General features: G+C 42.0%; 1 protein-coding gene and 1 non-coding gene across 4 annotated transcripts in view; both read left to right on the plus strand.

Moving 5' to 3' along the window:
* IFNAR1 (interferon alpha and beta receptor subunit 1) overlaps nucleotides 1-15,715 on the plus strand; it is a 35,374-nt gene extending 19,659 nt beyond the window's left edge. Inside the window, exons 6-11 of one of the 3 annotated variants that reach the window (XM_010358834.2) lie at nucleotides 615-729; nucleotides 4,513-4,712; nucleotides 4,817-4,971; nucleotides 8,591-8,741; nucleotides 9,464-9,609; nucleotides 11,139-15,715. In XM_010358834.2, coding sequence (XP_010357136.1) covers nucleotides 615-729; nucleotides 4,513-4,712; nucleotides 4,817-4,971; nucleotides 8,591-8,741; nucleotides 9,464-9,609; nucleotides 11,139-11,372 — 1,001 coding nt within the window. In that variant the 3' untranslated portion in view covers nucleotides 11,373-15,715. The remainder of the gene's footprint in view (nucleotides 1-614; nucleotides 730-4,512; nucleotides 4,713-4,816; nucleotides 4,972-8,590; nucleotides 8,742-9,463; nucleotides 9,610-11,138) is intronic. The other 2 variants (XM_010358836.2, XM_010358835.2) reach the window with 2 other exon arrangements.
* Nucleotides 5,202-5,364, plus strand: LOC115893104. Its single transcript, XR_004053055.1, has one exon. It is a non-coding gene; the product is annotated as a U1 spliceosomal RNA (small nuclear RNA).
* Nucleotides 15,716-26,919: the final 11,204 nt, after the last annotated feature.

A 26,919-nucleotide genomic window follows, 5' to 3' on the forward strand; every position in this document is an offset into this window, starting at 1 on the left:
TCTTGGGTTTTGTTTTTTAAATTACAAAATAAAATCTTACTAGTTGTACTTTACAGCTTGCTTACTTAACCCAGTTTGTTGGGGATATCATTCTATATCAGGCAATACAGATCTGTTACATTCTTCATTTGATCATAGCCATCTATTGCATTCTTTTTTTTTTTCTTTTTTTTGGGGGACAGGGTCTCACTCTGTTGCCCAGACTGGAGTGCAGCGGCTCAGTCTCAGCTCACTGCAACCTCTGCCTCCCAGGTTCACGTGATTCTCCTGCCTCAGCCTCCCAAGTAGCTGGGATTACAGGTGTGTGCCATCATGCCTGGCTAATTTTTGTATTTTTAGTAGAAACGGGGTTTCACTGTGTTGGCCAGGCGGATCTTGAACTCTTGACCTCACGTGATCCATCCACCTCAGCCTCCCAAAGTGCTGGGATTACAGGTGTGAGCCACTGCACCTGGCCTGTCGTCTTTCAAATGACTGTGTAGTATTACACAGTGTGAATACAAACCGTCCTTAACTAGTACCTTATAATGATAAAATGTGAGCCTTTATCTTCTTGCCAGTTATCTCACTTGAGTAAAAATGTATGCTTTTTTTATCTGTTCTTTGGCTTCTAGTTGAAAATGAACTACCTCCACCAGAAAATATAGAAGTCATTGTTCAAAATCAGAACTATGTTCTTAAATGGGATTATACATATGCAAACATGACCTTTCAAGTTCAGTGGCTCCAGTAAGTTCTATTCTATGAATTTCCTTTTGCCCAGTTTGTTTTGATTATGCTTCTTTTCACTCTGCTTCAGTCACCAGGTCCTTGCACACAGAATGACCGACTGGGAGGTGGGTACGATATATTGGAAACATGAGAAATCTCATTTCTAACCCCAGTTCAGCCAGTAACTAACTGGATGGCATTGAGCTAATCGCTTAACCTCCATGGGCCTCAATTTCTTCACTTGTAAAATAGATGGATTCTAATATCTGGGGTTCTTACTAGCTTAAGAAAAAAAAAAAAATGTGGCTAGTTGCGTGTGTTATTTCCGCAATCTGGAACACTTACACTTGACCCTGATGTTTTCCTTCAGAACTCTCTTCTTCCATGAGTCCTTAAAATGATCTCAGTCGACTCACTTGTTCAATTCAAAAAATTAGCCTTCCTCATTTCTTTTTTACTTTAGTGGTTTTGACAAAATTTTGTAGTAGTTACTTCAGTGGGAAAGAAAGTTGGAAAGAACTGTGTTCTATGTGGTTGAGCAGAGGCTAGCTAAACACGGATGATGTCTAGGCACTGCATAAATGAAAGAGAACTAGGCTGGTGCAGTGGCTCATGCCTATAGTCCCAGCTACTCAGTGGGCTGAGGCAGGAGGATTACTTGAGGCCAGGAATTGAGGCTGCAGTGTGCTATGATCACACCTGCAAGTAGCCGCTGCACCGCAGCCTGGGCAACATAGTGAGACCCCCATCTCTAAACATTAAAATTTGTAAAAAAAAGTGATAAAAGAGAACTGCATGTAGTTTATACTGATTGGAAAATTGTAGGAGATGAATAGAGAGAAAAAAAGAAGAGGAAAATTAAGTGGAAGGAAAAATGGGTTATGGGGAGAAAAGAAATGGAAAGAAAGATAGACATTGGTGGCAGAGGAGTAGAGAGCAAAGGCAAGTATAGCTAAGACAGGAAACGAAAAGTCAGAAGAAACTGGAAAGAAGCAGAAAAAATGAGGGAGAAGGGAAGCGTGAGTACTGCTATGATCAATTTCTCTCTATCTTTTAGTGTTCATTTTGAACCAAGGTGACCAGTAGAATGGAAATGCATTTATGTGCATATGTGCCCCACAGTGCATATATAACCTCACAAACCAGTCAGGAGACTGTTCAGTAACCTTTTGTGTATACCTCACTTTCAGAAGTGAGTAAATAATAGGGTCACCAAATAGATAATGAGCGGTGTTTCTGATGGCTGATCTCTAAGCTGCTTTGGGGCACTTAGCATATTGTACAAAGCACTGAAGAAACGGAAAGAGTCAACAGAATCACACATGGTTCTAGAAATCGAAAGCAGTTAGCGGACATTGCAAAGTGTTGTATGGTTTCAGACTAAAGAGTGGTATACAAATTATAAGGGTTGCAGAAATTGAAAATGTAAAGGTGAATAGGGGCTGAAGAGACCAAAGAAGCCATAAGAAAAGAGATGAGGTAGGAACAAGGCCTTGATTGTTAATTCCGATTTTTTTCGAATAGACAAGTATTAGATGTTTTCTGTTTCTGTAACAAATTACCACAGACTTAGCAACTTAAACAGCTATTTATTGTCTCAAAGTTTCTGTGAGTCAGGAGTCCAAGCGTGGCTTAGCTGGGTCTTCTGCCAAGCAGTCAAGGAGTCAATCAGTCATACAAGACTGGGGGGCCGCTCCCAAGCTCACATGTTGTTGGCAGAATTTATTTCTAGAACTCATGGTGGCTCACTTCTTAGAGACCATCAGGAAGGGAGAGTCTGACCTCTAGATCCTTTTTTTGTTTGAGAGGGAGTCTCACCCTGTCGCCTAGACTGGAATGCAGGGGCACGATCTCGGCTCCCTGCAACCTCCCCCTCCCGAGTTCAAGTTATTCTTCTGCCTCAGCCTCCCGAGTAACTGGGACTACAGGTGTGCACCACCACACCCAGCTAATTTTTGTAGTTTTAGTAGAAATGGCGTTTTACCATGTTGGCCAGGCTGGTCTCGAACTCCTGACTTCAGGTGATCCACCCGCCTCAGCCTCCCAAAGTTCTTGGATTACAGGCATGAGGCACTGCGCTCAGCCAGTTTTTTTGTATCTTTAGTAGTGACAGGGTTTCTCCTTGTTGGCCAGGCTGTTCGAAAACTCCTGGCCTCGAGTGATCCGCCCACCTCAGCCTCCCAAAGTGCTGGGATCAGAGGTGTGAGCCACCGCGCCCGGTGAAATCCTCTTTGAAGTGCCAGGATCAGAGGTGTGAGCCACCGCCCCCGGCAAAACCCTCTTTGAAGGGGCTCGTCTGATCAGGTCAGGCCCACCCAGAATAGTCTCTCATTTGATTCAACTGATTTGGGACCTGAATTACATCTGTGAAATGGCTTTTCTTCTGCCACTCAATGTAACCTCATTATGAGAGGAGGACCTCCAACGTATTTACAGGTCCTGCCCATACTCAAGAGGAGGGGATCATACAGGATGTGTGCACCAGGGGGCAGGAATCTTGGGGGCCATCTCAGAATTTTGCCTTCTTCAGTGGGAAGGATGTCCTTCTAGAGTAGCAGAACATGTGGACACCAGGTTGAAATGGGAAGAAAGCTGAATAAGTAGAATGGGACAAGATTAGGGTCAACCTCAGGCTATCCTGTAGGCTTTTGGGGACTTTGTGTTGGGGTGATGGGTAACCTGCGCTCTGGATTTGAGGAAGGTGTGCACAGCAATGTGGTATGTGGGAGAGTGGACTAAGGAGACACTAGAGAGAGACAAGGAAACCAGTCAGGAGGCTATTAGAGTTCTGGGCTTGAACTGAGATGCTTTTGGCTCCTGGTTCCTGGGCAAGTTATTTAACCTCTTTAGTCTCGTACTTATACTTGCTCTCATAACCCTGCAGTGTGTCTCTATTTTAGTACTTATCCATTGGTATGCTGGCGCATGTTTAGCAACTGGCTTTCCAGAATGAAAAAGTCCTATTTTGTAGTGTTTGCTGACTTTCGTAATATAAATATTCCCACCATGGCCACTTTCAAGCCACCAGCCTGATGTCCCTGAACGTGGAGTTGGGAAGATATGCACAGTAGCACACCACTGTCATATAGCTACAATAGATAAAGATAGCCCCAAGAGCTTAGACAATAAAATGTAGTAAAATAGTTAGGACAAGATGAATTTATTTATCACCTCTGTCTTTAAAACAATTTTTATTTGCAAATATTTATAACTTAATTTTTAATAATGGTTTTTGTTGAAAAACCAGTTTGCACTTTGGGAGGCCGAGGTAGGTGGATCACCTGAGGTCAGGAGTTCGAGACCACCCTGGCCAACATGGCGAAACCCCGTCTCTACTAAAAATACAAAAATTAGGCAGACCTGGTGGTGTGCGCCTGTAATCCCAGCTACTCAGGGGGACAGAGGCAGGAGAATTGCTTGAACCCAGGAGGCAGAGGTTGCAGTAAGCCAAGATCCTACCACTCCACTCCAGCCTGGGTGACAGAGCGAGACTCGGTCTCAAAAAAAAAAAAAAACAAAAAACCAGCTTGCAGCATTCCTGGAAATTCTAACTGATAGATGTTCTTGCACATTGACATAAGCCACCTGCAGCAGAGCACAGCATGATCACAGTGTGGAACAATGTTTGGCTTTCTTTTATGTTAGATGCATATCTCTTCCATTGTTTGTGAGTTTCCTGAGGGTGGCTTCTATTTATTTCTGTAACCTTAGCCCCTATCAGTGTCTGGCATATTGTACATCCTTAATAAATATCTATTGAATTCATGTGTGGTTGAGTTTAAAAATTGTTTGTCTTAAAAGTGCCTTTTTAAAAAGGAACCCTGGAAACCATTTGTATAAATGGAAACAAATACGTGAGTGTGAAAATGTCAAAGCGACCCAGTGTGTCTTTCCTCAAAACATTTTCCAAAAAGGAATTTACCTTCTCCGTGTACAAGCATCTGATGGAAAGAACACGTCTTTTTGGTCTGAAGAGATAAAGTTTGATACTGAAATACAAGGTAAAGCAGTAGTTTTTACTGGAGATTGTAATTCTCTTGATTTGGTACAAGTTCTTAAAATTGTTTTTCTAATTGAACATTATTTCTTTACACATTTTTTCTAGCTTCCCTACTCCCGCCAGTCTTTAACGTTAGATCCCTTAGTGATTCATTATGTATCTCCATCGGTGCTCCACAACGGTCTGAAAACAAACCTGTGATCCAGGATTATCCACTGATTTATGAAATTCTTTTTTGGGAAAACACTTCAAAGGCTGAGGTAAAAAGACTGTATAGTATAATTTTGTAACTTAGAGTTATAACGGTGATTTAGGTAAATAAAGCTTGAATTTAAAATTGGGGGAAATTTTTAAACTTTTATGTGGGCTGGGTGTAGTGGCCTGTAATCCCAGCACTTCAGGAGGCCAGGCGAGAGGATCACTTGAGCCCAAGGGTTTGAGACCAGCCTGGGCAAAATAGGGAGACCCTGTCTCAAATAAAAATTTTTAAAAACTTACCTGGCAGGGGAGATACCATGATCACGAAGGGGTTTTCCCAGGGCGAGGCTTATCTATTGTACTCCGGATGTGCTGACCCCTGCGATTTCCCCAAATGTGGGAAACTCGACTGCATAATTTGTGGTAGTGGGGGACTGCGTTCGCGCTTTCTCCTGTAAAAAAAAAAAAAAAAAAAAAAAAAAAAATTAGCCTGGTGTGGTGGCGTGCATCTAATATTCCCAGCTACTTGGGGTGGGAGGATCGCTTGAGCTTCAGAGGTCAAGCTTGCAGTGTGCCATGATCATGCCACTGCACTCCAGCCTGGGTGACAGAGTGACTGACAGCCTGTCTTAAAAAAAAAAAAAGGCCGGGCACAGTGGCTCACGCCTGTAATCCCAGCACTTTGGAGGCTGAGGTGGGTGGATCATGAGGTCAGGGGATCGAGACCATCCTGGCTAACACATGAAATCCCATCTCTTCTAAAAATGCAAAAAATTAGCTGGGTGTGGCAGCAGGCCCCTGTAGTCCCAGCTGCTTGGGAGGCTGAGGCAGAGCTTGCAGTGAGCCGAGATCGTGCCACTGCACTCCAGCCTGGGCAACTGAGCAAGACTCCATCTCAAAAAAAAAAAAAGAGTGATTAACTCAGATATTTACAGAATGAAGAACATGAGCATTTTTCATGTTTTGTACTATAGAGTTATGGGTGAGCTACATCTGGGCCCCAGTTTGCTTTTAAAATGCAGATTCCTGAGCCTGTTGTTGCTGAATCATTATCTCTGGGAATGGAGCTCAGGAATTTGCATTTTTTTAACATGATTCCCATGTATTCATCTAAATCCGGGTTTCTCAGCACTACTGACGTTTGGGCTGGTTAGTTAGTTCCTGGGCGGGGGGGGGGGGCGCTGACCTGTGCAGTGCAAAATGCCTGGCAGCATTCTGGTTTCTGCCTACTAGATGCCAGTAGTGTTCCTTCCTAGTTGTGACAACCAAAAATATCTCCAAATATTGTCAAATGTCCTCTGGTGGCTCCTCCAAGGGGACAAAAATTGATTCTTATGGGACAAAAGAATCTAGATAATACAGTTGTTTTTATTCCTCCAAAACCATTGGAAAGCATTCTTCCAAAGTTCAGCTTTGCCCAACAAAATCTTATTCCTTAGTCTTTAATTTTATGATGGGGGAAGGATTAGAAAAAAATTGCCCAGAAAGTAATGAAAAAAGGGTTGACAAACACTGGTCTAAACCCTAAAATTCAGGTACCACTGACAAAGATAATATACACCATCAGATAATATACAGCATCAGATAATATACGTGTTTCCCAGATCACTTCTCCCTTGTGGAGTGTTAGTCAAGGATCTACCTTTAAAACTCCTGTCCAGGCAGGCTGGTAAATTCTTTCACTTCGCTTCATTTTCTATTGGAAATCTAAGCAAATTCCATTGATTTGGCTGCTTCCCTTTTTCACTGTCTAACAACACTGTAACCATAGCATAATGTAGCCCATTGAGAATTATGGTCAGTTTTCAGATGTCTGTAGATCAGACAAACCTAAATTTCTATCTCACACTACTAAATTGTGTAACATTACTCAAGGTGCTTTATCTCTTGGAGTAATCATAACAACTAAATTTTTCAAAAGGATGTTTATAAGGTTTAAAAGGAAGTAACAGATATGAAAATGCCTAGCACATTGCTGGACAAGTAGTAGAGATTCAATAGATTGTAGTTGCCATCTTATCCTATACTGAATCATATATCAATAATTATTATTATAGAAACTCTTATTGAATAATTATATGTAAGGTACTGTGCTAAGTATTGTACATGAATTGTCTGAATCATTCTTCAAAACAACGCTGCCAAATGATGTGATTGGTTAAATTGCTGTTTGGCAAATACTTGGGATGGTGCCTTCATCCCGGCATCACCAGACTGTAGATGCTGGAGCCCGAGTAGATGTGCTGAGAGCAGAGGCCTTAAGTGTGCTTGCAGGGTTTGGCTTGGCTCTTGCGCTGCTCCTGTTTGCCACAGAGAAAGCACATTCCACATAGTCTCAGGTCCAAGGAGGATTAGAGGCTGTTGGAGCTGACCTAAACCCGATGCGATGCGCGGCCTGCATGGGAGCTCCCCAGCCAGTCTGTAGACTTGCAAGTGAGAAACTACATAATCATGTTGTGAGCCACTGAATGTTAAGGCAGTTTTGTTATATGTTTTGTTTTGTTTTGTTTGGTTTTGTTTGTTTTGAGACAGGTTCTCATTTTGTCACCCAGGCTGGAGTGCACTCATGTGATGTCAGCTCACTGCAGCCTCGACTTCCTGGGCTTAAGCGATCCTCCCACCTCAGCTTCCCAAGTAGCTGGGACTACAGGCACATGCAACCATGCCGAGCTAATTTTTTTGTATTTTTGCTAGAGATGGGATTTTACCATGTTGCCCAGGCTTTGTTTGTTTGTTTGGGAAATAGGGATTTCCTCAGCCTCCCAAGTAACAGAGACTACAGGCTCACACCACCATGCCTGGCTAATTTTTTTGAAATTTCTTGTAGAAACAGAGTCTTGCTATGTTGTCCAGGCTAGTCTTGAACTCCTGGGCTCCAATGATCCTCCTGCTTGGCCTCCCAGAGTGCTGGGATTACAGGTGTAAGCCACCGGCTTGTTAGACATTATTCTGGCAATAGCTGACTAATACAGATAGGAGCAATAACTGTCCCAATTTTACAGGTCAGGGAATCAGGCAGAGAGAAATTAAATAACGATTGCAGGACCACACAGCTGTAAGTGATACCTCTTCATAAGGCAGTTTGAGGCCCAAACCCGTACTCTTAACCATTCTGTCACTAATCAGAGGTAATACAATGGCAATTACTCCAGACTTGGCATGTACTCATAAATCAATTAGAATTCTCTTAGGAATAGATCATATGCTTTTTGGCAGCAGCATTTTTAACTTTCTGATTTGGATATAGTGGTTTGTCTAAAACAAATTTATATTTCTTACACATATACCCTGTAATCCCAGCGCTTTCAGAGGCCGAGGTGGGTGGATCATTTGAGGCCAGGAGTTCAAGACCAGCCTAAACAACATGGTGAAACCCCATCTCTACCAAAAAAAAAAAAAAAAAAAAAAAAAATAGGCGTGGTGGCATCTACACCTGTAATCCCAACTACTCAGTATGGTGAGGCAGGAGAATCACTTGAACCCAGGAGGCGGAGGTTGCAGTGAGCCCACTGCGCTCTCGCCTGGGTGACAGAGCGAGACTGTCTAGAAAAAAAAACAAACACGTACCAACTACGTGGGAGAGGCCAATGTTAGACTGAACATAAAAGAACTGAGAAAGTACATATTCCCCGATTTCATGAGGTGACTAAATTTTATCAATGATTTAATTATATTTTCTAGAGAAAAATTATCGAGAAAAAAACTGATGTTACTATTCCTAATTTGAAACCACTGACTGTATATTGTGTGAAAGCCAGAGCACACAGCATGGATGAAAAGCTGAATAAAAGCAGTGTTTTTAGTGATGTTGTGTGTGAGGAAACAAAATCAGGTCAGAATCTTTTATTGTCTTTTTAAAAAATGTGACTAGGCAGAATAAAAGTAATTCTATACTGAACACTGAAAATTGTAAATTTTCTCTTTACTGCAAAAAATATATAGAAAGAATATTTTCTTCTTGAACTACATAAATCAAAAGTAGACTTTTTAGAAAATATTTGTAATGCTTAACTCTCAAGTCGATGTTGTTGGATGCTTTATATTTCATCCAGTATCCCTATAATTAATTTCCTTAATTTATTGCTCTTTAACATTTAATAAGACTATTAGTTTTAAATTTTTAAAATATCCTTAACATAATTATCATGTAGAAATCACTTAGTTCCATTGTGAATTTTTTTAATGTGGGAACTGGTTTAGTCTCATTTTCTATTTTACAGTTTCTAGTGTTGACCAGTAGAGGCTTAATCACAGAATATCTATTAAATTTTGCTAGTTGTATGACGTATAAGTGCTGAAGGATACTTGCATGTTTGGCCTGTATGTCAATATTGTATTTCTCCCTGAGGATCTCTTACTTCAGTTCCCACGCCAATCTTTAAATGTAAATGTCATTGCCTATGGTTGCTGTGGACTCAGTGCTACCAGAAATATTTTTAAGAGTATTATTTAATAGATTTTATATTTCCTTTCATATGGCTTGTCTTTCACACAGCTGTCAGCACTGTTAGGGCATTTGTATGTCAAAACATATAAATATGTATATCTTTTTAGGAAATACATCTAAAATTTGGCTTATAATTGGAATTTTTACTGTATTACTTGCTCTCCCATTTGTCATTTATGCTGTGAAAGTCCTCTTGAGATGCATCAATTATGTCTTCTTTCCATCACTTAAACCTTCTTCCAATATAGAGGAGGTATGTTACTTTTTTTATATTTTTTTTGTCAACAGCTGGGAAATGAACAGGAAATGTGTTTGATTTCAACAGGATATGTATAGGTTTTCTTGATATCCAGAAAATAATAGAGGCTGATTTGGGTATTTTCTTCAAAGTTTTAGTCAATTAACTTTAAAAACAGTAATTTAATATAATAACATAGCATGGGATAGTAATGATTGTCCTTAATTTCATATTTTTCTGGCAATTCCTAGATTCACTGTGGCATTTGTTTTGCCATTTAAAGCCTGTGATTCTTGGCCAGGCATGGTGGCTCATGCCTGTAATCCCAGCACTTTGGGAGGTTGAGGCGGGTGGGTCACTTGAGGTCAGGAGTTTGAGACCAGCCGGCCAACATGGAGAAACCTTGTCTCTACTAAAAATATAAAATTAGCTGGGCGTATTAGCACACGCTTGTAATCCCAGCTACTCGGGAGGCAGAGGCAGGAGGATCGCTTGAACCCAGGAGGTGGAGATTGCAGTGAGCCGAGGTTGTGCCACTGCACTCCAGCCTGGGCGACAGAGCAAGACTCTGTCTCTAAATAAGTAAATAAATAAAGTCTGTGATGTGATTCTTTTCAGTACAGACAGTCCCCAACTTACGCCGTTGGAATTAGGTCCTGCATTTGTCAGGACATAATTCCATTGTAAGTTGGGAGCATCTGTATATATCCAGAAGACTGAAATATTCTATCAGTGTAGAAAGTATATTATATGGGTGAAATCACACAAAATGAAATAAAACGTGAGACTTTTTTTTTATGACACATCACAGTTTTTTGTTTGGCACTTCTGTGAAGTTAGCATATTAAATGAAAGCACTAAATGGTGAAGGCCTAAGCACAGAATCTGTTCCTGGGAAATGATGCACTCATCTAGGGTGGCTTTTATGAATTTGAGTGAGTCACTAAGGGCAGGTAAGCAAGTACCCTTGGCTGTAAACTACCCCGTAGAGGTGTGACGAACAAAGGAGATAAACCTTAAGAGCCTTACCACTCTAAAAATGCTCAGTAAATATTAACAATTTTACTGTTATACCCCTGAGCACAAGAATGTCATTCTTGTGTACTCTAATATTCATAGCTATTATTTAAAATAGACTTAAAACTAGTTACAATAGCTAATAATCTCTCACTTGTGCTTCTTCTGGATATCTATGGGTTAGATACAAACATTTTTATTATTTCAAAAAAAAATGTCATGATCCCAGAGCCCTCCCACTCCTGTCCTTCCCGTGTTCTTCCCCGCCTACCCCTGACGGCACAGTGTACCTTTCTTAGGTACTTTTCAAAGACTCACCACAAAAGATACTAAGATAAGAGTGACCTCACTAATGATTTTAAACATTATAAGGCAATTAGTATGTTCTTAGGTGACTTTTTAATATGCAGACCAGAAGAGAGGTTTTCTCAGTAATGGACATAAGAAACTAAAGCTATTAGAACTAGAAAAGGAATTTTTATTATTTTAAATAATTGATTTCTACTCTTTCCCTTTTTTTAAATTAGTATTTCTCTGAACAGCCATTGAAGAATCTTCTGCTTTTAACTTCTGAGGAGCAAATCGAAAAATGTTTTATAATTGAAAATATAAGCACAATTGCTACAGTAGAAGAAACTAATCAGACTGATGAAGATCATAAAAAATACAGTTCCCAAACCAGCCAAGATTCAGGAAATTATTCTAATGAAGATGAAAGTGAAAATAAAACAAGTGAAGAACTACAGCAGGACTTTATATGACCAGAAATGAACTCTGTCAAGTATAAGGTTTTTCTGCAGGAGTTACACTGGGATCCTGAGCTCCTTGCCTTCCTCTCAGTAACTACAAAGAGAACATTTCCCTGTTTCGGGGAAGAAAAAACATCTTTAGATCATAGGTCCTAAAAATACAGGCAAGCACTTTACTATTTAAAAATGAAATTACAGGCCCAGGCATGGTGGCTCATGCCTGTAATCCCAGCACTTTGGGAGGCCAAGGCAGGCAGATCATGAGGTCAAGAGATCGAGACCATCCTGGCCAACATGGTGAAACCCCATCTCTACTAAAAGTATAAAAATTAGCTGGGCATGGTGGCATGTGCCTGTAGTCTCAGCTACTCAGGAGACTGAGGCAGGAGAATCACTTGAACCCGGGAGGTGGAGGTTGCAGTGAGCCGAGATGGCGCCACTGCACTCCAGCATGGCAACAGAGTGAGACTCTCTTTAAAAAAAAAGAAAAGAAAAGAAAAAAGAAAGAAATTATAAGAGTTGAGACAAACGTTTCCTACATTATTTTCCACGTGTAAAATCTTGAAAAAGCCTGTCATTGGACCTGCATTGGATGAGATGAGTCAGATCAAAACGATGGCCACCCTTCTCCCTCTTGTGAGCCTAAGTGCAACTGTGCTCGCTGTGCACCGTGGCTAAGGATGATGCCTGTGTTCCTGTCCGTCACTGATGCTGCTGGTTACTGCGTGTGCCACACCTGTCTGTTCGCCATTCCTAACATTCTGTTTCATTCTTCCTCTGGAGATATTTCAAACATTTGGTCTTTTAACACTGAGGTTAGGCCCTCAGGAAATTTATTTAGGAAAGTCCGAACACATTATCACCTGGTTTTCTGGAAAGTAGCTTAGCCTAGAAAATAGCTGCAGATGCCAGAAAGATGATCCCTAAAATTGTTCAGGGACTTCTGTTCATTTATCCCAAGAACATTGGCTTCCACATCACAGTATCTACCCTTACATGGTTTAGGATTAAAGCCAGGCAATTTTTTACTACACAGTAAGACTTCTGATTGAAAACTTACTAGAACAATAGCTTCTGGCTGGAATTTGCAATCCCTGAAGTCATAGAAAATAGGTAACTATCTGATTAGAGAAATAATTGTTGTATTTTAAGATCTGAGAGTGTGTACAAGTTTTAATATACATGCCATGCCAGAAGATAGTGTATGCAAGAAGTCTTGGGACCAGAAAATGGCCATGATGGGAGACTGACACAGAAGAAGAATGCTTCCATAGGAAAGAGGTCGCTGGCCTTGGTGCAAGAGGAAGAAGAATGTTCCGCTGGGAGCCTGAGCGCCTAATCAGCTCTCAGTGATTAACCCACTCTGTTGTTATGGGTGGTCTCTGTCACTTTGAATACCAGGCTGGCTTCTCTGCACTGTCTAGCAATATTCAGATACCCCTTCTGCTCAGCCTGCTTGGCCTTAAAATACAAATCATTGAACTGAGTGGGAAAAAAATGTAACTAGGAAGAAAAACTTAATTTAAGAAATTACATAATGCTTTCCAAAGGCACCTACAACTTATTTTTAAATTACTTGCTACTGGGGATTACCCATGGATATCCTTAATAGTCAGGAATCTAGGAATTCTGGTGGCCTCTAGGGCGGAGTTCTCAGAGCAGCGTTCCGGCAAGGACCAGTGAAAGAGAAAAGAGACAAAGTTAGAGCATGCTGGGAAGCGGCCATTGCTAAGGCCAGTCTGATTTATGTAGTCATTTCTGCTGAAAAAACCAGATCATCCTGGTGGAAGAAGAGGTTGAAGGCGGCTGCCCTCAGGAGGGCTGTGGTGCTCAGCACATCCTGGGCACATAACGTGTCTGCAGGCCACACCATGCGTGTCCCCGGACCTGCCACCTGGCTTCTGGAGTGGTTCAAGCAGAGCATAGTGAGCCATTGAGGAGACCCAGGAATCTCCTCTGAGACCCAGCTCTCTGCCGGAGAACCCTACACTGACACATTGTCATCTTTCAGACCAGAGGCTGTTTTTTTGAGACTGTCTCACTCTGTTGCCCAGGCTGGAGTGCAGTGGCTTGATCTCGGCTCACTGCAACCTCTGCCTCCCGGGTTCAAGTGATTCTCCTGCCTCAGCCTCCCGAGTAGCGGGGATTACAGGTATCCGCCAACACATCCCATTAGTTTTTGTATTTTAGTAGAGACGGGGTTTCACCATGTTGGCCAGGCTGGTCTTGGACTCCTGACCTCGTGCTCCACCCACCTTGGTCCTCCCAAAGTGCTGAGATTACAGGTGTGAGTCACCATGCATGGCTGGCCTGACCTTTGGAAAAGCCCTGTCACTTTGGAAGTTTGCGTCTTTGAAGAGGTGATTGGAAACATATCCTGACTGCCTGCCACCATTGCTTATCAGACTACTGCAATTCAATGATCCTGCCCAGGACTTCTGGCGCTGGGTTCACCACTGGGAAAACGTGCTTCAGACTGGATAGCCTAAAAAGGAGTAATAATGCCCTTGTAGGACGTGGAGAAGGGAAAATACAGACATGAACATTAAAAGACACCAGTGAAATCGTTAGATCTCTAGGAAGTTGGAGCACAAGACTTCACGTTTTGAGACCATCTGTGGTTCTCAGTGAACAAGCACTGAGCACTAGCAGCAAAAAACAACAACAACAAAAACCTCGTTTTTACCTGATCTTCGAGACATTGAAAGGCAGTTGCATTCCACTCTTCATTATGTTCTACATGTTGCTTCATCAGCATATGCTTAGCTGTAAGTGACAAGTATATTTTCTGAACAGAAATTTACTTAGAAATACCACGTACTTGGGGGTACCAATTAACTCCCTTAAAATTAGCATATTGCTAGTTCTTGGAGAGACCAAGTGTAATCTAAGAATTTATATGAAAGATTTGTATCATTAGAGCCAGAAATAATTTTGTATTAATATATAATATAGATTAACATATATGTACATATGTAACTTTTGACATGAGCCTGTCAACATACTCATATATGTACCTGCACGTGTACCCACGTGGTGTGGGTGTTATTCCTTTGGTATGGAAGACTTAAAGTACTTATTCGTATAGCTTATAACTAAAAATTAGAACAGCTCCCTAGAATGACGAACTTTAAGAGTCTGACCAGAAATGTGCAACTTACAAAAAAGTTACTTTTTAAAATATAAGTTAGGACTAGGCACTGTGGCTCATGCCTATAATCTCAGCCCTTTTGGGAGGCAAAGACAGGAGGATCACCTCGGGCCAGGAGTTCAAGACCAACCAACCTGGGTAACATGGCCAGACCATCTCTGAAATACATATATATATATATTAGCGTTATATAGAGAGAGTTATATATACATGATATATTGTATATATCATATATGTATATATATAACTTAGAGTTTCTATCTTCCCTCAAAAGAGGCTGTAATATTTACAGCCGCCTCAAATTGCTCTTAAGGGGTTTGGGTGTGCAGAAGCTTTCCTTTCCCTACCCAGGGCCCTGTGACTACCTAACATGTTGTGTACTGATTTGTTCTGTTTGCTGTCTGTCTCCCCTGCCCCACTGCTACAACAGAGGCTCCAAGAGAGCAGGGACTTTATTATTCACGACTGCATCCCCAGTAATGAAGGTACTTAGAAAATAATTATTGAATGAATGAAATCTAAACTGAATCTGAGGGTATTTGTGGCAGTGTTTGTTTTATTGAATTGTAGACGGACATAACCATGTTTTCAGTGTTTCTGTACAACAAACTTGTACGTTTCATTTCACTTGTGTTTTGTCTTAAACCCTACTGCTGGAAACAATTTTATATAATAAGCAATGGGCCCAAAAGTCTGGGGTTTTTTTTTGTACTTAGTGCGTTTGTATGCAACAGAAATGCTGCAGCTGATGCCTTTAAACGATACTCATCATGGAAGGGCTGAGGCCTGTGCTTGGTGTTCCACAGCCCAGGGTTGAGCATCCTGAAGGAGCCAGTGCAGCTGTCACTGTCCCCAGAGCCTGTGGAGATAGAGCCCGTTTGCTGCTTTGTCTTCCCACTCTCGAGACATGGCTGGAGCACAGTCTTCATTGAATGAAAGTCTGCTGTGGTATTGCATAGCCTTGCTTTCTTGAACTAATCTGCCCTTCACAAGTATTTCTTCTGTCAGGATTAGTTCGTTCCAAGGAGGCTCGTCAGTCTCACGGGTAAGTAGATCTCTCCTGCCGTCTGGACACATTTCACTCGGAAGTTGAATACAATTTGTATTCAGGCTGGGAACCGGAACACACATTTGTGTTTTTAAGCTTCCCTTTTTTACAGTGGACAAGGACACAAATAATAAATAAATCATCCCTAATGCCCAAGAAATACCCTGTTACTTATAATGACAAAATACCAGTAACTTCCAGTTGTTTCTCACTACCTTTTTTCTTGAGTAGGATGATAACAGAATTACAACTCTTGAGGGCAACATAAATACAGGTGGGTATTTGTGGTGTGATATTGATGGAAAAATAGCGATCTTTTTCTTTACCTGAGGGAAACAAAGGCAAGAGGGGAATTCGATAGTGTCTCGTAACGAAGGATTTCTGAGTTTTCCTCCCCTTTCTGTGATCTGTCTCCACCTGGAACTCATGTTCTAGCAAAAGACATTTTGTGGGTGAAGAAGTGATTGATGATGAGGATGAAGAAAATGTTGGCAGTTCCAGCCTGGCCAACATGGTGAAATCCCATCTCTACTGAAAATACAAAATCTAGCTAGGTATGGTGGCACGTGCCTATAATCCCAGCTGCTGGGGAGGCTGAAGCAGGAAAATCGCTTGAACCCAGGAGGAGGTTTCAGTGAACTGAGATCGCGCCACTGCACTCCAGGCTGGGCGACAGAGGGAGACTGCATCTCAAAAGAAAAAAACAATGTTGGCAAAGAAGATATTCTGTTGGGTTTTTTTTTTTTTTTTTTTAAGGTCTTAGGAAAAGGGAGGAAGTTGAAAAAGGAAACCACTCAATAGCTGGATTAAATTAAACATTGCCGAGACAGGCGGATCACGAGGTCAGGAGATCGAGACCATCCTGGCTAACACAGTGAAACCCTGTCTCTACTAAAAAAAAAAAAAAAAAAAAAAAAAAAGCTAGCCGGGTGTGGTGGCTGGGCGCCTGTAGTCCCAGCTGCTCGGGAGGCTGAGGCAGGAGAATGGCATGAACCCGGGAGGCGGAGCTTGCAGTGAGCTGAGATCCTGGCCACTGCACTCCAGCCTGGGCGACAGAGCAAGACTCCGTCTCAAAAAAAAAAAAAAAAATTAAACATTACTTCTCACAGTGACTCACCACCCTTGGGCCTCCTGCCCAGATTTACTGGATCCATAAAGTTAAGAAGAAAAACCTATTTTCCTATCTTTCCAGTAAAAGGACCCTTTTTTCTAAGCATAGTCCTTAAATATACAATAGGCTTTTTGTGTACTTGACTCTGTCTATTCCCAAATTTTATAATATTTTTAATATTCTGGAATTGTACTTAGAGGAAGAGATGATTCTGAATGTTGTAGTATAAAAGTACATCATCCACTCTGGAATCTCCCTAAAAGACCTCCCCTGCATACCTGTGTAGAAGTCATGCCCCGTCTGTGCCTGCACCTGCGGGTGTGTCTAGCGTGCTCCCTAGGGGAGGGATTTTTATACCATTTGCCTATATTTGGCAAGCTCCATGAAAGCAAGGGCTGTTTTTTAACTTTGTGACTGACAACTTGGTTACCTAAGTGTTTAACAGTGATTGAGCCGGGCGCGGTGGGTCAAACCTGTAATCCCAGCACTTTGGGAGGCCGAGACGGGCGGATCACAAGGTCAGGAGATCAAGACCATCCTGGCTAGCACGGTGAAACTCCGTCTCTACTAAAAAATACAAAAAACTAGCCGGGCGACGCAGCAGGCGCCTGTATTCCCAGCTGCTCGGGAGGCTGAGGCAGGAGAATGGCATGAACCCGGGAGGTGGAGCTTGCAGTGAGCTGAGATCCAGCCACTGCACTCCAGCCTGGGCGGCCGAGCGAGACTCCGCCTCAAAAAGAAAAAAAAAAAAGAGAAAACAGTGATTGAGTGGGGATGTTGACGGTACAGACACTGATTACCACTAGGGGGCAACAAGTCACCCTGTTGAGGCTGACAATCGGTTACTATTCAATAGTTCGATTCCCGGAAGATATTTACTCCAAGTATGTTTATACAGGTGGTTTCTTAAAGTTATTTTTGTGATTATCTCGAGCAAATGAGGAAAGGAAGCTAGATGTGAAGAATCTTGTGTCCCCATGATCTCACCCAGAAATGGTTTGGTAGTTACAAAGCAAGATAGAGCAGTTGAGCAAATAGCCCACCAGGTCCTCTGCTACTACCACCTTCGCCTTTTAATGAGCAGGACTTTGTAGTAAGCGAGTTGTTGAAAAGGAGCTCCACATCCTTAGTACCAGCCTTGGAGCGGGTGGGAAGAAATAGGCATTGCTGCAGAACTGAGATGAACCTGCAAGGAGATTATTTCCCCCAGGAATGATCACTGCACTGCGCCTGGCTGAGATGACTCATTAGCTGTGATTCCCTTCCTTAGTCTCACCTGTTGAAGATGGCGCAGAACAGTTAGAGCCATGATCAAAAAAGATAATACTTTAGGGTCTCCTGCCCTGTGCGCCTCCAGGGAGAGGCCAGACCAGGGTACCAGCTGGAGGTTATAACTAGGGTGGAGTGTGGAGACTTGTATCACTACTACTTTTTTTTTTTTTTAGGCAGTTTCGCTCTTGTCACCCAGGCTGGAGTGCAGTGGGGCGATCTCGGCTCACTGGCTCACTCCAACTTTCACCTCCCAGGTTCAAGCAATTCTCCGGCCTCGGCCTGCTGAGTAGCTGGGATTACAGGCGCCTGCCACCACGCCCAATTAATTTTTCTATTTTTGGTAGAGGGCGTTTCACCAGTTTGGCTAGGCTGGTCTCCTAACCTCAGGTGGGTCTCCTAACCTCAGGTGATCCACCCTCCTCAGCCTCCCAAAGTGCTGGGATTACAGGCATGAGCCACTGCGCGCCCGGCCGCTACTTCCTTCTTTGTCTACTGTACCCAAGAAACAGCCTATTATAAATGGCCTATGCATTTTCCTCTTTTTACAGGGCATTGTGTAAAATGTTTAATTAACTCACATGGGAAGGACGGACTAGAATGCTTTCCTTTCGTCTTAATTCAACTAGTTAGCCCAGGGCCATATAAAATGTTAATCCCTTTTAGAAAATGCAAGGGAGCAAATATAACTTTTCCCAAAATGATAGGCAAATTAGTTTGTTAGGTATACTCTAAAATTCTCTCCCAAATTTCTCTACAACCCATGAAACAGTATCTTCATACATTTTACTCAGAGGGTTCATCTTTTTTTTTTTTTTTTATTATACTTTAAGTTCTAGGGTACATGTGCATAACGTGCAGGTTTGTTACATATGTATACTTATGCCATGTTGGTGTGCTGCACCCATCAACTCGTCAGCACCCATCAATTCATCATTTATATCATGTATAACTCCCCAATGCAATCCCTCCCTCCTCCCCCCTCCCCCCTCCCCATGATAGACCCCAGTGTGTGATGTTCCCCTTCCCGAGTCCAAGTGATCTCATTGTTCAGTTCCCACCTATGAGTGAGAACATGCGGTGTTTGGTTTTCTCTTCTTGTGATAGTTTGCTAAGAATGATGGTTTCCAGCTGCATCCATGTCCCTACAAAGGACGCAAACTCATCCTTTTTTATGGCTGCATAGTATTCCATGGTGTATATGTGCCACATTTTCTTAATCCAGTCTGTCACAGATGGACATTTGGGTTGATTCCAAGTCTTTGCTATTGTGAATAGTGCCGCAATAAACATACGTGTGCATGTGTCTTTGTAGTAGACTAATTTATAATCCTTTGGGTATATACCCAGTAGTGGGATGGCTGGGTCATATGGTACATCTAGTTCTAGATCCTTGAGGAATTGCCATACTGTTTTCCATAATGGTTGAACTAGTTTACAATCCCACCAACAGTGTAAAAGTGTTCCTATTTCTCCACATCCTCTCCAACACCTGTTGTTTCCTGACTTCTTAATGATTGCCATTCTAACTGGTGTGAGATGGTATCTCATTGTGGTTTTGATTTGCATTTCTCTGATGGCCAGTGATGATGAGCATTTTTTCATGTGTCTGTTGGCTGTATGAATATCTTCTTTTGAGAAATGTCTGTTCATATCCTTTCCCCACTTTTTGATGGGGTTGTTTTTTTTTTCTCGTATATTTGTTTGAGTTCTTTGTAGATTCTGGATATTAGCCCTTTGTCAGATGAGTAGGTTGCAAAAATTTTCTCCCATTCTGTAGGTTGCCTGTTCACTCTGATGGTAGTTTCTTTTGCTGTGCAAAAGCTCTTTAGTTTAATTAGATCCCATTTGTCAATTTTGGCTTTTGCTGCCGTTGCTTTTGGTGTTTTAGACATGAAGTCCTTGCCCATGCCTATGTCCTGAATGGTACTACCTAGATTTTCTTCTAGGGTTTTTATGGTATTAGGTCTAACATTTAAATCTCTAATCCATCTTGAATTAATCTTCGTATAAGGGGTAAGGAAAGGATCCAGTTTCAGCTTTCTACTTATGGCTAGCCAATTTTCCCAGCACCATTTATTAAATAGGGAATCCTTTCCCCATTTCTTGTTTCTCTCAGGTTTGTCAAAGATCAGATGGCTGTAGATGTGCGGTATTATTTCTGAGGACTCTGTTCTGTTCCATTGGTCTATATCTCTGTTTTGGTACCAGTACCATGCTGTTTTGGTTACTGTAGCCTTGTAGTATAGTTTGAAGTCAGGTAGCGTGACGCCTCCAGCTTTGTCCTTTTGACTTAGGATTGTCTTGGCAATGCGGGCTCAGAGGGTTCATCTTAAGTGCAACTTTTGTATTACTGAAAAGTACTTGCATCTCACTGAAAATCTGTTCCGAGTTATATTGACTTTTTGCAATATTTACAATCTTTTTGACTGCATGCATGATAGGAGGAACATGGAATGGCTTTCTAATAAAGGAAGAACAGGTGTCAGGTCCTTAATTTCACCATCTGGCACTTCTTCCTCCCAGTCACACATCTGTAGTTCAGACACTCCCCACAGGGCTCCGCTGAAAAGAACTGCTCTCCATCTTGTCTAAGTATGGTTGAGAAAGTATGGCAGAGTTGGAGAGCGCTCACTTAACTTGCCGCTTCTCTGAATGTAGAAAGTAGCACAGCATGGGGGGCCGGGCGCGGTGGCTCAAGCCTGTAATCCCAGCACTTTGGGAGGCCATAGACGGGCGGATCACGAGGTCAGGAGATCGAGACCATCCTGGCTAACACGGTGAAACCCTGTCTCTACTAAAAATACAAAAAACTAGCCAGGCGAGGTGGCGGGCGCCTGTAATCCCAGCTACTCGGGAGGCTGAGGCAGGAGAATGGCGTGAACCCGGGAGGCGGAGCTTGCAGTGAGCTGAGATCTGGCCACTGCACTCCAGCCCCGGCGACAGAGCGAGACTCCGTCTCAAAAAAAAAAAAAGAAAGTAGCACAGCACACTAGCCTCGATATGCCCGATGACTATTCTTTTGGTAAACTGTTAGGGGTGGAAGGTATTCCTAGATACCTTCTAGGTAAGTAGAAGGGTTAGAAGAGTTACCGGCAGCAAATCTGTATGAGCCTGCAGCAACCTCAATTCTTGCCTCTTCAGAAGAAATAATTTGAGGGGCTTAAGGTAGAAAAAGAGACTGAGGCAAGTTTCAGAGCAGGAGTGGAAGTTTATTTAAAAAGGCTTTAGAACAGGAAAGAAAGGAAAGTACACTTGGAAGAGACTCAAGCTGGCGACTTGAAGGACAAGCTCAGTGTTTAACCTTGGACTAAACCTAGGGCTTCATAGGGTGGCCCACCTCCGGCATCTTCCACCCTTTTCCCCTCATTCCTCCCTTAGGGTGGGCTGCCCGCATGCACAGTGCCCTCCTTAGGCTTGGGAGGCGAGTAGGTGCAGTGTGATTAGGAAGTTGTGCGCAGGCCCATCTGAGACTGTCTTCGTTTTCCAGTGGAGTGCCCCCAAGAAGGTCATACTCCGCCATTTAGTCTCTTACTGCACATGCCCCGGGCTCACTCACCCAATTTCTTGAGGTTTTATTAGAAGTCGATTACCAATCTCAGGGGTTTTTGTCTGTTTGGGGAGTTGCCTCTCCCTGGCGCCTGCATTCAATGAACACTTCAGTGCGACAGCTGTGGATCATCAGGAGATTGTTTCTTTCTGGGACCAAATTTGCCGTTGCCAAATTATCATTTTTAGAGAGGCAATGTGATAACTGCACACACATCACCTGATGATCGCCTGACATTCCTGGTGGGGCTCAGGGAGAGCCCTCTCCTGCCCGGCTCATGCGTGTCTAACTACCTGTGACAAAACTGCAATTCAATATGATTCCACAGGCTGCCCACGTGGCGTGGCCTGACCTCTACCTGCCTCTCCCACCTTCACCTCTTGCCTTTTGCCTCCTTACATATTACACGTGAGCTATATTGGCCTCTTTTTTGTTTATTGAAACTGTTTCCCACCTCAAGGCCTTCGCAGACAGGGGCCTCTCCCTCAGTGGTGGCCCCACTGCCCCTCCCCGTTCATTCTCACCTGGCTTTTTTGAAGTCCCAGCTTTCATGTCACCTTCCCAACGAGATCTTTCTGTTAATCCTCGATCCCACTCCTAGACCATTTTCTTCACAGTCCTTACCACAATTTGTCATTGTTTTTCTTTGTTTGGTTACTAGTTTATTTTCTATTTCCCCCACTAGAATCTAGACTCAAAGAGACAGAGATCAAGGATGCTTTATCCACTAATATATACCCAGATCCAAGCATGGTTCCTGGAACATGTGGGTGCTTAATTCATGTCTGTTAACAAAAGAATAAGTAAAATAAATGACAACCAAAAAAGTTTCTATATTTTCTGCAGAATCGTGGCCAAGCATGTCATCTCTCATATTACCCAATGATGTTCTAGCAAAGATTAATAAAATAAAATTATTTATGAAAAAAAAGTTTGTATTTCCAGAGTGCTAAATTGAAGACAAACTAACAAGTTCAGCAAAGTTAGTATCAACACACAAAAATCAGTTGCATTTCTATGTACTAACAATGAACAATTTCAAAAGGAAATGTTTAAAGCAATCCCATTTATAATAGCATCGAAAAGAATAAAATGGAAATAAGCTTAACCAAGGAGATGAAGAACTTGTATGCTGAAAAGTGTAAGACATTGATGAAAGAAATTAAAGAGAAGTAAAGAAGACCCAAATAAATGGAAATATATCCCATGTTCATGCATTGGAAGACAAAATATTGGTAAAATGTCCATACTACCCAAAGGAACCTACAGATTTAATGCAATCCTATTAAATTCCTAGTGACATTTTTTGCAGGAATAGAAAACTATTCTAAAATCCATGTGGAATTTGAAGGGGCCCTAAATAACCAAAACAATTTTGAAAAAGAACAAAGTTGGAGGCCTCACATTTCCTGATTTTAAAACATATTATAAAGCTATAGTAATCAAAAAGGTGTCTTACTGACATAATAATAGTCATACAGTTCAATGGTACAAATTAGCCCAAAAGTAAATCTTCACCTATGTGGTCAAATGATCTTTGACAAGGCTGCCAAGACCACACGATGGGTAGAGAATACCCTCTTGAACAAATGGTGTTGGAAAAAACTGGGTATCCACATGCAAAAAATGAATTGGATTCTTATATTACAATATATTAAAAAATTAAACTCAAAATGTATTAAAGGCTTAAATATAGGAACTAAAACTATAAAACTCTCAGAAGAAAATTGAGATATTGTAAAAATATATATTTGATCTTCAACCTGTTTCCTAACATACAACTCCTAAAATCTTTAAAATCTCCAAAGTGATTTTTTTTGTACACTAATGAGTTTATTGGTTGTTGGCAGCCCCTGCATAGCTTCAGGGTGGGAGCTGGTCACTGGAAAGACCAAGGCATGATTAGAGGGTTGGGACTTTCAGCCCACCCCTCAACCTTGAGAGATGGGAGGGGGGCTGAAGGTTAAGTTGATCACCAATGGCTAACGGTGTAGTCAATCATGCCCACACAGTGAAACTCCCATAATAACCCAAAGGCTTAGGTTTGGAGAGCTTCCTGATAGTTGAACATGCAGAGGCTGCTGGAGAGGGCATAGAATCTCTGCAGTCCTTCTCACATACCTTACCCTACATATCTCTTCATCTGTATCCTTTGTAATAGTCTTCATAATAAACCAGTAAATGGAAGTTAGTCTTTCCTCTAGTTCTGTTAGGCAATCTAGCAAATCAGTTGAACACAAGGAGGGGGCCATGGGACCCTCAGTTTATAGTCATTCAGTCAGCACAGGTAAAACCTGGGGCTTGCAATTGGCATTGGAAGTAAGGGAGCAGTCTTGTGGGAATGAGCTCTCAACCTGTGGGATGGAAGTGGCATGGTTTGTCTGGGGTAATACCTGAGGTTCGTTGCCCCACGCCAAGGAAATCGAGAATGGGGACACACAAGGAATGGATTTAAGAGCGGAAGTTTAGCAGGCAAAAGAAAGAAGAGAGAGCTTCCCCGTGCAGAGGAAGGGGTGCCGAGCAGGTTTCCAGGTTTATGGCGAGATGCGGTTGCTTTTATAGATGAGTTTGAGGAAGTGGTGTTTGATTTATGTAGGGCACAGAGTATTGGTTGGACCAGGTGTCCCATTTACACAGCACAGGAAGATGCTGGCCATCCCACCCTCATCTGTTATGGCACATGGCATCTCTACCTATCCAAGGCCATGTTGCCTGCTTTTTTACTGCACACGTGGCAACAAAGAAAAGGGAAAAGGGAACTTACATGTTGAATATACCTGACTTCCGGGTATCGCTTTTCTATTGGCACAGCTGCTGGCATTTGCCTATGCACGCTTCCAGTTTGCATATCTATGTTTGCAGCTTGATTTTTCAGGCTCTTTTTGTTAGAAAAGAAATGATTTGGGGCTTCTTTTTATTTAAAGGGAAATCTTACTGAGGACTCTCTTATCCTCACTAAATGCCTCAGTAAATTTTGTTTAGGTCTTGTATCAGGATCTGATGCTATCTCCAGGTAGACAGTGTCAGAATTAAATAGGAGTGTCTGCTGCGGAACTGATTGCCTTCTTGTTAGTCGGGATAAATCGCTACACATTTGGTCACAGAAGTCTTCTGTGTCGATTGTTATGGCATGAGAGCAGAGGAAAAACAGTTTGAATTTTTTCCCCTCAAAAACATAGGGGAAATCTTCATGATATTGGACTTGGCAATGATTTATTGGCTGTTAGACCAAAGGCACAAACAACAAAAGCAAAAGTAGACAAATGGGACTACATCAAACTTAAAAACGTCTACATATAAAAGGAAATAATCAATGGAAAAGACAACCTTTGGAATTGGGAAAAGTATTTGCAAAATATTTGCTTTCATAGATTAGCAGATAAAATGTGGTATTTGCATGCTGTGGAATATTATTTAGCCTTTAAAAAGAAGGAAATTCTGTCATGTGCTACAACATAGGTGAAGCTTGAGGACATCATGCTATGTGAAATAGGCCAGCAACAACAATATAAATGCCACGTGATTCTACTTATATGAGGTATCTAAAGCAATCAAATTTATAGAGACAGAAATTAGACCAGTGATTGCCAGAGGCTCAAGGAAGGGGAAAATGGAGAGTTGTTCAATGGCTATAAAGTTTCAGTTTTGCAAGATGAAAAAGTTCTGTAAATAGGTAACACTACTGCATTGTACATGTAAAATGGTTAAGATAGTAATTTTTTTTTTTTTTTTAAAGACACAGGGTTTCACTCTGTTGTCCAGACTGGCCTCAAACTTCTAGGCTCAAGCGATCCTTCCACCTCAGCATCTGGAGTAGCTGGGACTATAGGTGTGCACCACCACACCCAGCTTTAAAAAGGTCACTATTTTATTTATGTATTTTTAATTAGGGCAGACTTAACAGTAAGTGATTCATTCTTGGTTTCTGATACATTATTTCCTCCTTTCTCTAAAGGAAGTCTGCTCTCTGCCATTATTTTATCTGCCCAGAATATAAGTATAGTAATGTCTTGTTACAAGCTACACAAATCCTTTTCCAAAGTGAGTGTGCAGACTGGACGTGGCAGCTCACACTTGTAATCCCAGCAATTTAGGAGGCTGAGGTGGGCTAATCACTTGAGGCCAGGAGTTTGAGATCAGCCTGGCCAGCATGATGAAACTCTATCTCTACTAAAACTACAAAAAGTAGTGGGGCATGGTGGCACACACCTATAATCCTAGTTACTCAGGAGGCTGAGGCAGGAGATTCAGTTGAACCCGGGAGGCAGAGGTTGCAGTGAGCCGGGATTGCACCACTGCACTCCAGCCTGGGCAACAGCGTGAGACTCTGTCGTGAGTGTGCAGTTAATCACATAGGCTTGTGTTGATGTCAATGTAAGGCAAGTACTTCCTCATTGCTCTACATCAGTGAAGAAATGTGAACGCCAAGGTTTAGACTGAGAAGTAGGGCTGGGAGATTGGATGGAGGCAAACTTTAAATATTTCATATCAATTTCTGCTGGTTTACCCCCAAGAGAATTTTATAAATCAGTGTACTTCTTTATGTTTTAATCGACATCTAAAATATTTCCTGACACATTTAAATAGTTGCAAAGGATATACTGTACAGTAGGTTGTAAATATTCACATTTTAAAATAAACTTGCTTTATAACTCTTATAAATGCGTTCAATGGAATCTAATATCAAAGCAATTTGATATCCATCATTGTCTACTTCGAAATTACAGAAACTCGGCCATACCTGGTTGCTCACTCCTGTAATCCCAGCACTTTGGGAGGCCGAGGCGAGAGGATCACTTGAGTCCAAGAGTTCAAAACCATCCTGGGCAACATAGTGAGATGACCTTGTCTCTACGAAAAAATGAACAGAATTAGCCAGGTGTGGTGGCACACCAGTGGTCCCAGCTACTTGGGAATCTGAGTTAGGAGGATCTCTTGAGCCCTAGAAGTCAAGGCTATAGTGAGCCAAGATTGTGCCATGGCACACTAGCCTGGGCAACAGAATGAGACCGCCTCAGAAAAAAATTTTTTAAAATTTTTTTACAAAGAAACTCCAGAAACTCTTCTTTATGGGTTCTGTAACTTTACATCATTTCCTTTTCTCCTTGAATTCATATTCTTATTCCCACAAAAGTTTATCTTCATGCAGTAGATTTATTGATCATCTGTCGTATATCTCATGCCTATAATCCCAGCACTTTGGGAGGCTGAGGCAGGCAGATCACTTGAGGCCAGGAGTTTAAGACCAGCCTGGACAACATGGTGAAACCCCGTCTCTACTGAAAATACAAAAATTAGCTGGGCACGGTGGCAGGAGCCTGTAATCCCAGCTACTCGGGAGGCTGAGGCAGAAGAATCGCTTGAACCCTGGTGACAGAGGTTGCAGTGAGCCGAGATCGAGTCACTGCACTCTAGCCTGGGGGACAGAGT

This window comes from Rhinopithecus roxellana, chromosome 13 (genome assembly GCF_007565055.1).
Source record: "Rhinopithecus roxellana isolate Shanxi Qingling chromosome 13, ASM756505v1, whole genome shotgun sequence".
NCBI lineage: Eukaryota > Metazoa > Chordata > Mammalia > Primates > Cercopithecidae > Rhinopithecus > Rhinopithecus roxellana.